Below are 14326 nucleotides of genomic sequence, written 5' to 3'. Positions count from 1 at the left end.
CCACTACGATGAAATGTTCTATGAGCAGGGCCTGGCTGGAAACAAGTTCTTGAGCTTAGCCCAGATACCCTGGGTAAATATAGTAATCATTTCATTTCATTTACAAGTTTAAAAAAAAAAGTGGGTGAAATGTCTTTCCCAAGAAAAAAAAACAAAACACACACGCACGCGCGCACGCACGCACACACACACACACACACACACCCCGTAGGGCCTCTCGCATCTCATTTTCCATAAGAAGGTACCTTCAGCGGCTTGCAGTTCTTCCTGACGTAGCGCCCTTTGGAGCCGTTCTCATCCCAGTCCAGGCGCTCTGCGTGCACGTAATGCTGCTTCCTGTACACATTATATGGACCCCCATTTAACCCATACAGACCTGAGATCAGATTCTAAAAAATGTCTTCTACATCCTGACAGTTTTCTGAAAAAGCTATGTTTCTATGTCAGTCGTTCTTCGATTTTTCAAAAATTAGCAGACCTACGAGCTTGTAGATCTGCTATTTTTCAATAGCTTGACATAATGACATAATGACATGACATAATGACATGACATAATGCTAACACCAAAAGGGGTTCCCACCCAAAATGGGTTAAAAAAAACATATGCCAGGGAGCCCCCATAAGAGAAGGTTTTCACGGCTCTAGCAGTGATTCTCAACCCGTTTAATTTCAAGGACACCCCAGTTTGACATGCATATTAGTCTACGGACCCCCCCCCCCCCCCATTTAATGGCATTTCTATCTCTGGGAGCCCCAATTTATATTGTCAAATCTATGTTAATTTAACTTTGAGAGTGTACAAATGGAACCGGTCTGAGAGTGTACAAATGGAACCAAACGGACCCGTTAGGGTACACTCTCAGAGTTACAGACCCATAAGGGTCCATTTGCTTCCTAACTATCATTTAGCTGGGGACCCCCTGGAACTCCCTCAAGGACCCCCTGGGGGTCCCCGGACCCCACTTTGGGAACCACTGCATTATACCATATGCTAGCTATAGTTCACCCTGCAGCAACAGCATCATTTGGGTGAAAACAAACAAAAACAACTTACAGGTCTGTAATTTAGGGCAGGGTTTGGGATAGTGCTTTGCACAATACATACATGTTATTTCAATAATCGATTTTTAACCTTGAAAACTAATATGCAAATATTCAACTATTCTGACACATCCCTATAGGTAAAAGTGGTTAATAATAATAATGATAATGATGATAATAATAATAATAATAATGTACTTGGTTTTGTTGAGCAGGTGAGGTGGAATGGGGCCCAGGATTCTCTCCATCATCGCCAGATGTTCTTTACTGTCATGAGTCTGGAAGGAAGGAAGGAAGGAAGGCAACACGTTGGAAAACGGGACGCTTTTGAGCGCAGAGCCTCGGTTTCGATGGGCGCTGATGGGACGCTTGTTTTACAGGGCTGGCTACTCCCGAACGACAACCTACCTCAAACCCTAACCTAACCATAACCGCAAGCACGGAGCAGCGCATCCCTCACCAACCTTAATCTGGTCGTTTTAACGCACCCCTCACCAACCTTAATCCGGTCGTTTTAACGCATCCCTCACCAACCTTAATCTGGTCGTTTTAACGCATCCCTCACCAACCTTAATCCGGTCGTTTTAACGCACCCCTCACCAACCTTAATCCGGTTGTTTTAACGCATCCCTCACCAACCTTAATCCGGTCGTTTTAACGCACCCCTCACCAACCTTAATCCGGTTGTTTTAACGCATCCCTCACCAACCTTAATCCAGTCGTTTTAACGCATCCCTCACCAACCTTAATCCGGTCGTTTTAACACATCCCTCACCAACCTTAATCCAGTCGTTTTAACGCATCCCTCACCAACCTTAATCCGGTTGTTTTAACGCATCCCTCACCAACCTTAATCCAGTCGTTTTAACGCATCCCTCACCAACCTTAATCCAGTCGTTTTAACGCATCCCTCACCAACCTTAATCCGGTTGTTTTAACGCACCCCTCACCAACCTTAATCCGGTCGTTTTAACACATCCCTCACCAACCTTAATCCGGTCATTTTAACGCATCCCTCACCAACCTTAATCCGGTCATTTTAACGCATCCCTCACCAACCTTAATCCGGTCGTTTTAACGCATCCCTCACCAACCTTAATCCAGTCGTTTTAACGCATCCCTCACCAACCTTAATCCGGTCGTTTTAACGCACCCCTCACCAACCTTAATCCGGTCGTTTTAACGCACCCCTCACCAACCTTAATCCGGTCGTTTTAACGCACCCCTCACCAACCTTAATCCAGTCATTTTAACGGACCCCTCACCAACCTTAATCCGGTCATTTTAACGCATCCCTCACCAACCTTAATCCGGTTGTTTTAACGCATCCCTCACCAACCTTAATCCGGTCGTTTTAACGCACCCCTCACCAACCTTAATCCGGTCGTTTTAACGCATCCCTCACCAACCTTAATCCGGTCGTTTTAACGCATCCCTCACCAACCTTAATCCAGTCATTTTAACGGACCCCTCACCAACCTTAATCCGGTCGTTTTAACGCATCCCTCACCAACCTTAATCCAGTCATTTTAACGGACCCCTCACCAACCTTAATCCGGTCGTTTTAACGGACCCCTCACCAACCTTAATCCAGTCGTTTTAACGCACCCCTCACCAACCTTAATCCAGTCGTTTTAACGCACCCCTCACCAACCTTAATCCGGTCGTTTTAACGCATCCCTCACCAACCTTAATCCAGTCGTTTTAACGCACCCCTCACCAACCTTAATCCAGTCGTTTTAACGCACCCCTCACCAACCTTAATCCGGTCGTTTTAACACATCCCTCACCAACCTTAATCCGGTCGTTTTAACGCATCCCTCACCAACCTTAATCCGGTCGTTTTAACACATCCCTCACCAACCTTAATCCGGTCGTTTTAACGCACCCCTCCACAACCTTAATCCGGTCGTTTTAACGCATCCCTCACCAACCTTAATCCAGTCGTTTTAACGGACCCCTCACCAACCTTAATCCAGTCGTTTTAACGGACCCCTCACCAACCTTAATCCAGTCGTTTTAACGGACCCCTCACCAACCTTAATCTGGTCGTTTTAACACATCCCTCACAAACCTTCATCCGGTCGTTTTAACGGACTTAATCCGCTCGCCTGTAAAACAAGCGCCCCCTCAGTGACCATCGACTCCCAGGCTCTGCGTAAAGGTCATCCTGTTAGAAAACATTGGATTCTCCATTCTCCTTGTGTGTGTGTGTGTGTGTGTGTGTGTGTGTGTGTGTGTGTGTGTGTGTGTGTGTGTGTGTGTGTGTGTGTGTGTGTGCGCGCGTACACGTGTGTGTACCTGGAACATCATCAGACCGAGGTAGAACTCCATGAGGATACATCCCATACTCCACACGTCACACGCCTGGTTCCACCCTAGATCTGAACATACACACACGCACACACGCACAAACACACATACACGTTTTGTTTGAGTGGTGCTAGCCATGGGAACAGCAATGTGGGTCCCCAATATGTATGCCTGTTTGGGGTATGTTAGCCTCGTTCAATTAAGACTCTAATTGGTTAAGCGGTTAATCGGAACGCTTTATAAGGTATAGTTTCACGGCAAGCCACAAGCGTGTTACACTTCAGCTCACTGAGGAGCGTACCGTTTGAACGTGCCGCGGCACGGACGGAACAAGTTGTGTTCCGTTTTTCGGCCAGCATAGTCTTCCCTCATTCCTTTGGGTCTAACGCAATCAGCGCCGGGATTTCTTTCAAAATAGAAGCTCGGGGTGCCAGGCGGGGCAGACATGGCAGCTTTTATTCTGAAAGCCGGGGGGCTTCCGTTCCGTGTGTGTGTGTGTGTGTGTGTGCGATTCCACAATCTCCGAATACTATATAGAGTCTGGAACTACAGCTCCCGATATCAGAGTAAGGAAGCTGCCATTTCCGTTCACGAAAATATATTTGAAAATATCTTTATAGCTTTTATTTCCTTTTCTGCTAAACAACAAGCTATATATATATATGCTTAAGATGATTTCTATTTATATTAGGATACATTTTGCGTGACTTCAAAGACGAAACGGAAGGAGGCTCCACTTCCGCTTTATATTTTAATCATTTGCTCCAGACTGTATGATGGAAGCATTTGGAAATAGAGCGTCGCAGTCCCGCCCCCTATCATGACGACGTCAGGCCCAGGAAATGAATCCCAATGCATTTTTCCCATAGACTTTTCAAAAAGTATTTATTTAAAGACCTTTTAAGCGTTGTACGAAGCCAACTCGAGTCGTGACAAATCGTGACAATAAACACAATATTTTGGACCAAACAAATAATTACAAAGAAGAAAAACAACAAAAAAAAGGTGTTGTAACCTGCCGTTTTTTTTCTTCTTTCTAATTCTTTGTTTGGCCCAAAACATTGTGTTTGTTGTCATGATGTCACGACAAGAGTTGGCTTTGCGTAAACGTCTTTAAATAAATACTTTCTGAAAAGTCTATGAGGAAAATGAACGGAGAATCATTTCCTGGGCCCTGGTAGGGGGCGGGACTGCGACGCTCTATTGCGAGAGGCAACAGTCTGGTAACGCGAGACTAACCCTAACTGCCAGTGTTGTTTTTGTCGACTAAAACGAAGACGAAAAATGTTCGTCGACTAACTTTTTTCACTGACGAAAACTAAATGGAAACTAAATTAAAACTAAGCTATGATGATTAAAACTATGACCAAATATATTGACAATTTCATCAACAAATAAAAATTAAAGACTAAAATGTTAGGAAGGGACTAGTGGACAAGAGATCCAGTATAAGTCATTTTACACTTGGTTGCATGCTGAAAATACCAGCTCTACAAGCTCACAAAGCGTCGCAGCGCGACGCATTGTAGATCTGCTATTTTCAGCAAGTGTACGACGGCATCAAGGCCCGCCAAAATGCATTTTAGTCGACTAAACCAACCGTAGATTTAGTCGACTAAAACTAGACTAACACCAGGTGACTAAAATGTGACTAAAACGAAATGGAAACTTTTCAAGAGACTATGACTAAAAAATGTGCTGTCAAAGACAACACTGCAGCGAGCACGGGAGCAGCGCATGTCCGACCGTTGTTTCCGCATGTCGGTCCGTTGGTGCGTCTAATCTGCGTGTGCGTCCCATATGTGTGTGTGTGTGTGTGTGTGTGTGAGCGTGTTCATACCCAGGATGACCTCCGGGGCTCGGTAGTGGCGCGTGGACACCACAGACGTGTGGTGCTCGTGGTCAAAGATGGCGTTGCCGAAATCCACCACCTTCACGTCCAGACTCCTCAGCGTCCTCTCGTCTCGCCTCTGACAGGCGCGCACGCACGCACGCACGCACGCACGCACGCACGCACGCACGCACGCACGCACGCACGCACGCACGCACGCACACACACACACACACAGACACACACACACACACACACACACACACACAGGGGTCATGGAGCCAGTGCCAACAGCATGCACGAAAAAGGCCGCGAAGACGACCCCGTGAACCGGAAGTAGCAATCGGCCATTTTCGAGTCACCGTCGGGACCCCAATCTAGCGATACATACGTCAACATGCCAACCCGGGAGGTCGCGGTCGTTTTTTTATATTGAGTGAGTGGTCTCCTTACATCGAGGGGGGGCGATATATACATAGCAAATATACACAAAATGTGGCTCGACCGAGGGGAGGCACAGCGCTAACCGAGGGAGGGTATTTGCTAGTGATGCACAATAAAATCTGTAGCATAATCGGAATGGGCCATATCGGCCATGAAAATACCATGTCGGTATCGGAACGGTGTCAAAAGAATCCCGAATTATTTAATCAGTAAACAGCAAAATAAAAAAAATGTACCATCTTGGCGTTGTGCTCCATCTGGTAGTCGGAGCAGACGAACAGGATGTTCTCTGGCTTCAGGTCCGTGTGCGTCAGCTTGTTGCGATGCAGGACTGGGAAAAAGAAAGAAAAATCACACCCGTGTGAACTGAGTGGTGCAACTCCGTGTGGGGGGGGCCCCCGGTGGGTCCACGGAACTTCCAGACCCACAGGAACGCGCCCAGGGTGCGAGAAATGTATGGGGGAATTAGCATTTAGCAGACACCTCTCTCTCTCTCTCTCTCTGTAACAGTGCAACACTATCTCTCTCTGTTTATAGCACAACAGTGCCACTTTTGCCCCTACTGGTACGCTAAACATAATTATAGGCACATAGGTTAGGACATAGGTTGGGACATAGGGACATTGCTGTTCCTTGGAGTGGTTGCACCACTAAAAAAAAAAACGGTTCGACGTAAATTTGAGTCCTCTGGTCTCGGTACTCACAACAACAGATAGTCCTCTATCTCATGGTTTCCCCGACTTGTCAGGCCTCAGCCCGTGACCCCCCCCCCCCCCCCCCCCCCAAAAAAAAAATAATGATATTTGAAGTATCGGGCAAAATATTTCTTTTTTGGGTTTCTGGAATCACTAGTGTGGTATACTCAGTCACATCAGATATCTATCTATTGTACTAGTGTGTATTTCGTCGAGTAAAACTATTCGTCGACCACTGTTGGTCGACCACCTTTTTTCACTAAAAAGTCCCATCTGATTGCGCTTTTCAGAGCGCAAACCAAGTGTAAAATCAGCCATTACGACATTAAAGCATGTCAGATGGCTAAAAATATGACGAAATTACATTTTTATTCAAATGACTACATGTTGTCAAAAATCAACAGTATACGACTCACAGCAGACGGCCTTGACCACCTGGAAGGCCTGAGATCTATATATCTGATCTATATACTCACAGCAGATCTATATATCGGATCTATATACTCACAGAAGATCTATATATCTGATCTATATACTCACAAAAGATCTATATATCTGATCTATATACTCACAGAATATCTATATATCTGATCTATATACTCACAGCAGATCTATATATCTGATCTATATACTCACAGAATATCTATATATCTGATCTATATACTCACAGCAGATCTATACATCTGATCTATATACTCACAGCCGATCTATATATCTGATCTATATACTCACAGCAGATCTATATATCTGATCTATATACTCACAGAAGATCTATATATCTGATCTATATACTCACAGCCGATCTATATATCGGATCTATATACTCACAGCAGATCTATACATCTGATCTATATACTCACAGCCGATCTATATATCTGATCTATATACTCACAGCAGATCTATATATCTGATCTATATACTCACAGAATATCTATATATCTGATCTATATACTCACAGCCGATCTATATATCGGATCTATATACTCACAGCAGACGGCCTTGACCACCTGGAAGGCCATGTGACGGATCTGCTCGACGGTGAAGGGCAGGAAGTCGTTGTGCTTGAGGAAGTCGAAGGTGCTGAGACCCAGCAGCTCAAACACGATGCAGACGTGGCCGTGGTGGTCGAACCACTCCAGCATCTTCACACACGCACTGCAGGGGGTGGTGGGGGGGAGACAGAGAGAGAGAGAGAGATCAGCCAACACAGGGAGGCTGGCGGAACATTCACTAAAACAGCCCCAGACAACCAGAGCCATACATACAGTAAGACAGAGTTACGACATTGAGGGGGCAGAAAACACAGCCCCGGTCACGTGGTTCGTGTCACTCGTGTGTCGCTGTAAAGCCTATAGACTCCAATGCATTCCGTCCAATAATAAGATTATCATCATAATTATTATCATATCACAATTATCACAACTAGTATCATCATAAGGTCAAAGTTCTATATTCCACTCTTGGCTTGAGTCAAGGGAGACGCCCTTTTCCTTTTGTTTCCTGTGTATAAAAGTAAAAAAAAAATAATAATAATTATACTTGCAGCCAGTGAGGCTTGTTTTTTTTTTGTTGTTGTTTTTTTTGGAATATTATTTTATTTGTTCTATATTGAACTTATTTTAATTCTTTGACTTTTGTCTAATTTTTTATAATGTTCGGAATAAAGTTTTTCATTCATTCATTCATATTTTGTTTCTTTTCTTTAAAAAGCAAAGGCTAGGCAAAATAAGCTTGGGCTTCAGCCTAGACCTTTTCGGTGCCACCTCTTTGTGACAACATACATGCAAATGATGAAGTTTACCATGGAACTGTATACAGCACCGAAATAAACTATTCATTCATTCAACTTCCGGTTCAGGCCCTTGTCACTATTCGCCAATAGAGTGTCGCAGTCCCGCCCCCTACCATGGACCAGGAAATGAATCCCAATGCATTTTTCCCATAGACATTTCAAAAAGTATTTATTTAAAGACGGTTACGCCGCGGACAAAGCCAACTCGAGTCGTGACAACTCATGACAACTCAAACAATATTTTGGACCAAACAAATAATTTCAAAGAAGAAAAACAACAAAAAAAAGTGTTGTAACCTGCCGTTTTTTTTCTTCTTTCTAATTATTTGTTCGGCCCAAAAAATTGTGTTTGTTGTCATGATTTGTCACGACTCGAGTTGGCTTTGTCCGCGGCGTAAACGTCTTTAAATAAATACTTTCTGAAATGTCTATGAGGAAAATGAACGGAGAATAATTTCCTGGTCCATGGTAGGGGGCGGGACTGCGACGCTCTTTAGAAGTCCATGTAGATTTGTAGAAGAGGCTGCCATTGGACTGGCCACAACAGAGTTGTCATAACTGTCTTATACTCTATGGCTCTGGGGACAACGCTCCACACGTCCCAGACTCCTTTCCCTTCTGGCTCCAAAACTATGGAATGAACTTCCTATTCTATTGCAATCTTCAGAACCGCAGACTCACTCCCAAGCTTCCGCCGTAGTCTGAAAACCCACCTCTCCAGACTAAGTCTTGGCACTTGCCGTAGCACTTGCCCTAGCCTCGACGACCTTACAGGCAAAGGCTCAACTTATGTAACTTAGATAGCATTCTCTATAGTGTATATGCAAAGCATTACTGTACAGATTTTCTACTGTTAGACAGATGATAGGTTCTTGATGACTATTTCTATGTATTTGATGTATTACCATGTGTTCTTTCTTACTGTAAGTCACTCTGGAAGTCTGGATCAAGCCATTTAGACCTGAGGCAGATTCTTTTAAAAAAATGGCTTCTAAATCCTAACAGTTTTCGGAAAAACCTACGTTTCTATGTCAGTGGTGCTCCTTTTTCATGTCAAGGACCCCCGGAACTATCTGTATTTGGCTGCGGACCCCCATCTGAAAATAAGTTGTTCCAGGGACCCCCCTCCCTAACCTGACTCCGCCAGATGGGGCAGCAGAGAGTAGGCCACAAAACGGCCTGGCCAATCAGCAGCAGCTAGAGGCGGGATAGCTGCTGCTGATTGGCCAGGCCGTTTTGTGGCCGGGCATCAAGTCTGCCTGAGAGTTCCCAGATGGGAGCAGGAGGGGGGAACCCAGTGTACTCTCTGCTGCCCCATCTGGCGGAGTCAGGTTACCCCCCCCCCCCCCCCCCCCCCCCCCCCCAGAAGCAAAGATTTGAGTTCAAAACGTTCGCTCTGAAAGAATAAATAAGATTTGCGCCACATTTTCACGATGTTTCGAAAATAGCAGATCTACAAGCTCATAGCGCGGCACTATTTGGCCAAATTTGACGGAGAGACTGCCATTGGATTTCTTGAATTTTCGTTTTTTCACGTCATGTGAAAGCAGGGAATCATAGCTTCAAATTGACAAATTGGTTGTTCAGTTTGACCGACCAGTTTTGGAGATATGGCTTATAGAGTAATGTCTTGCAGAGAAACAGCGAGTTGACAAAACAGGCTTGAAAGGTTCACTTCTGTGGACTCTAAACATTACACCTAGCTACATGTTTAAGCATTTATTTCATATTTACATGTCTTCTGTGGTCTCTAACATTACACCTAGCTACATGTTTAAGCATTAATTTACATGTCGATTTCAGCTCTGACATTTATTTCAGACATGCTCTAGTATGTGAAGAGTCTGCCTGTGCTAAGAAAAATGGCAGGCTCTCAGTCAAATCTGGTCACATATATTCTTTCACAGTGAACGCTTGTAACTCGAGCCAGAAGACAATTTGTCGAATCTGTTCTCAGGTCAAAACACCAAAATGGGGTGTACTGTAAAGTCTACTGTAAACTGTAAATGGGTGTTACTTACAATCTGTCGTCGTCGTCCAGCCTCCTGATCTCCTCCAGGACCTCCACCTCGGAGCGAGCCGCCTCCCGGTACCGATCGATGTTCTTGATGATCTTCAGGGCCACGTCACGACCACTGGAGTGCGCATTGACAATGATTAGTGTTAAGCCAGTTCAGTTGTGGTATATCAGCTCAATTGATGTCCAGCACACGCACACGCACGCACACACACACACACACACACACACACACACACACACACACACACACACACACACACACACGGTGTACTGTAAAACAGTCGTAAAAATGTCTTTAACAAAATCTTTTGGAGGCACGTAGATTAGAGGACACGTGAATTAAAGCAAAATAAAATCCCACAACAGAAAAATGCTGTCCTCGCGCACGCACGCACGCACACTCAGGGGGGTCTGCAAAATACTTACTTGTGCCTGTCAATGCAGCGCACCACCTTGGCAAACGCTCCCTCGCCCAGGCTGGAGACCACCTCGACTGCAACGGACGGACAGACAGACAGACAGACAGACAGACACGCAAATGACTGTTAACACAACAAGACGACAGCAACACACTCAAAACAGAAAGACTGCCCCGCGTAGCTCTGCCAATAACTTTGCTAACAATGTAAATGTAAGTACAGTAAGTGATGCTTTTGTGAAGAAAGAATACCAAGAAATGGTATTAACTGTCGTTATTACGATAGTTATTACTGTAGCCCAGACAGTGGACCGTAGTTATTACGATAGTTATTACGATAGTTACGATAGTTATTACTGAAGCCCAGACAGTGGACCGTAGTTATTACGATAGTTATTACGATAGTTACGATAGTTACTACTGAAGCCCAGACAGTGGACCGTAGTTATTACGATAGTTATTACGATAGTTACGATAGTTATTACTGAAGCCCAGACAGTGGACCGTAGTTATTACGATAGTTATTACGATAGTTACGATAGTTATTACTGAAGCCCAGACAGTGGACCGTAGTTATTACGATAGTTATTACGATAGTTACGATAGTTATTACTGAAGCCCAGACAGTGGACCGTAGTTATTACGATAGTTATTACGATAGTTACGATAGTTATTACTGAAGCCCAGACAGTGGACCGTAGTTATTACGATAGTTATTACGATAGTTACGATAGTTACTACTGAAGCCCAGACAGTGGACCGTAGTTATTACGATAGTTATTACTGTAGCCCAGACAGTGGACCGTAGTTATTACGATAGTTATTACGATAGTTATTACTGTAGCCCAGACAGTGGACCGTAGTTATTACGATAGTTATTACGATAGTTACGATAGTTATTACTGAAGCCCAGACAGTGGACCGTAGTTATTACGATAGTTATTACGATAGTTATTACTGAAGCCCAGACAGTGGACCGTAGTTATTACGATAGTTATTACGATAGTTATTACTGAAGCCCAGACAGTGGACCGTAGTTATTACGATAGTTATTACGATAGTTACGATAGTTATTACTGAAGCCCAGACAGTGGACCGTAGTTATTACGATAGTTATTACGATAGTTATTACTGAAGCCCAGACAGTGGACCGTAGTTATTACGATAGTTATTACGATAGTTATTACTGAAGCCCAGACAGTGGACCGTAGTTATTACGATAGTTATTACGATAGTTATTACTGAAGCCCAGACAGTGGACCGTAGTTATTACGATAGTTATTACGATAGTTATTACTGAAGCCCAGACAGTGGACCGTAGTTATTACGATAGTTATTACGATAGTTATTACTGAAGCCCAGACAGTGGACCGTAGTTATTACGATAGTTACGATAGTTATTACTGAAGCCCAGACAGTGGACCGTAGTTATTACGATAGTTACGATAGTTATTACTGAAGCCCAGACAGTGGACCGTAGTTATTACGATAGTTATTACGATAGTTACGATAGTTATTACTGAAGCCCAGACAGTGGACCGTAGTTATTACGATAGTTATTACGATAGTTATTACTGAAGCCCAGACAGTGGACCGTAGTTATTACGATAGAACAGACAGTTATAGTTATTAATTACAGCAGTGGTTCCCAAACAAAGGACCCCTAAATTGACACTACTTAGCCCGCGGTCCCCCATTTGAAAAGATATGCCAGGGACCCCCATAAGAATATTTTTACGGCTCTAGCAGTGATTCTCAACCCGTTTAATTTCAAGGACCCCCAGTTTGACATGCATATTAGTCTACAGACCCCCATTTAATGGCTTAACTCTGAGACCCCAATTTATATTGTAAAATCAATGTTATTTAACTCTGAGTGTACAAACGGAACCAAATGGACCCGTTAGGGTCCATTTGTACACTCTCAGAGTTACAGACCCATAAGGGTCCATTTGGTTCCAAACTATCATTTAGCTGGGGACCCCCTGGAACTCCTCAAGGACCCCTGGGGGTCCCCCGAACCCCACTTTGGGAACCACTGAGTTACAGTACTGATTATGACCGATTGGGGGTGCTGGTGCTAAGTACATGGTCATACTTATTCAATATAATTATGTGCAGTGTTTATTATGACAGATAGGGGGTGCTGGTGCTCAGTACATGGTCATAATAATTAGTTATATAATCAGGTGCAGTGTTTATTATGACAGATAGGGGGTGCTGGTGCTCAGTACATGGTCATAATAATTAGTTATATAATCAGGTGCAGTGTTTATTATGACAGATAGGGGGTGCTGGTGCTCAGTACATGGTCATAATAATTAGTTATATAATCAGGTGCAGTGTTTATTATGACAGATAGGGGGTGCTGGTGCTCAGTACATGGTCATAATAATTAGTTATATAATCAGGTGCAGTGTTTATTATGACAGATAGGGGGTGCTGGTGCTCAGTACATGGTCATAATAATTAGTTATATAATCAGGTGCAGTGTTTATTATGACAGATAGGGGGTGCTGGTTGCTCAGTACATCGTTCTCTCAGCACGAGGCCGGTGTCGTAGACCATGTGACCCTCGTCGTCGTCCTCACAGCTGCCGCTCTTCCTCCCGTGTCCTCTCTGGAGGAAACGTCACAGAGCGCGGTTTCCATCGCCGCCGGGGCCAGGTGGAGCCGCGCGTAGACGGAGAACACAAGGAGAAGTTGGTGAGTATATAGAGCGTCACAGTCCCGCCCCCTTCCAGGGCACCAGAAGAGAATAAGGGCCTTTTCTCGGCCCCACCCCCTCTCCCACTGTTTATATTGTGTTTAGTTTCCAAGATGGCCGCAGCACCAGGAGGGGGTGGGGCGGAGGTGAGCGGGTGGGGTCGACATATATGCCCTTACTGGGCTGCGTTCACGCATTCAAGACACATGTCTCGTGTCACGTCCATCAAAGCTGTGTTCAGACACAAGTCAGGTGTCAGACACAAGGCAAGTGTCTTGAATGCAGCCCAGTAAGGGCATATGTCGACCCCGCCCACTCACCTCCGCCCCACTCCCTCCTGGTGCTGTGGCCACTAAACACAACATAAACAGTGGGAGAGGGGTGGGGCCAAGAAAGGCCCTTATTGACCTATAGCTAAGCCCCTCCCCAAACTGCTATGGTCCAATCACAGCCAGAGACGGGCAAAACAGAGAAAAGGAGAACAGACAAGAGACAGAGAAAAGCAGAGGACAGAGACAGATATAAGGAGAGAGGACAGACACAGTGTGTGTGTGTGTGTGCGCGCGCGTCATACCGAGCTGGTGCTTCGGCTGCGGGAGCTGCTTCTCCGCGAGCGTGCGTGCGACGAGCGCGGCTGCGCGCTGGAGTTTGTGGTAGTCTGCGCGTTGCCGAGCGGAGGCTGGCTGTGCTTGGACACGTCTCCGTTGGTGGTGGTGGTGGTGGTGGCGCCGTCAGGAAACCCATTTTCTGTCAGTGGGAAGGAACACGTGTTGTGAGATTGTGGCTCGGCCGTAGATCTCATGCAGACCGCGGCCATCTTGCCGTTAAGTCAAGTCGTTCTGAACGGGAAAACCCATTTAGACCTGAGCTCGATTCTCGTCTTCTACATCCTGACAGTTTTCTGAAAAAGCTATGTTTCTAATGTCAGTGGTTCTTCGATTTTCCAAAAATAGCAGACCTACAAGCTCGTAGCGTGCCACTCGGTGGCGTGCTATGAGCTTGTAGATCTGCTATTTTTCAATAGCTAAATCATAACATAATGCTAACACCAAAAGGGGTTCCCACC

At 44.9% G+C, this 14326-nt stretch overlaps 1 protein-coding gene across 2 annotated transcripts in view; it reads right to left on the bottom strand.

Annotated features, from left to right (window-relative positions):
- The window catches only part of LOC306928536 (dual specificity protein kinase CLK4-like), a 37717-nt gene that overhangs the window by 4498 nt on the left and 18893 nt on the right, over positions 1-14326 (bottom strand). The window contains exons 5-14 of one of the 2 annotated variants that reach the window (XM_079508747.1): positions 13835-14007; positions 13086-13173; positions 10563-10629; positions 10138-10251; positions 7313-7479; positions 5866-5960; positions 5195-5324; positions 3331-3425; positions 1240-1319; positions 246-336 (exon numbers count right to left, since the gene is read on the bottom strand). In XM_079508747.1, the coding sequence (XP_079364873.1) occupies positions 246-336; positions 1240-1319; positions 3331-3425; positions 5195-5324; positions 5866-5960; positions 7313-7479; positions 10138-10251; positions 10563-10629; positions 13086-13173; positions 13835-14007 (1100 nt within the window). The remainder of the gene's footprint in view (positions 1-245; positions 337-1239; positions 1320-3330; positions 3426-5194; positions 5325-5865; positions 5961-7312; positions 7480-10137; positions 10252-10562; positions 10630-13085; positions 13174-13834; positions 14008-14326) is intronic. The other variant, XM_079508748.1, reaches the window with a different exon arrangement.

Source organism: Electrona antarctica (assembly GCF_951216825.1).
Source record: "Electrona antarctica genome assembly, chromosome: 8".
NCBI lineage: Eukaryota > Metazoa > Chordata > Actinopteri > Myctophiformes > Myctophidae > Electrona > Electrona antarctica.
This window is presented reverse-complemented; position numbering and strand designations above follow the sequence as displayed.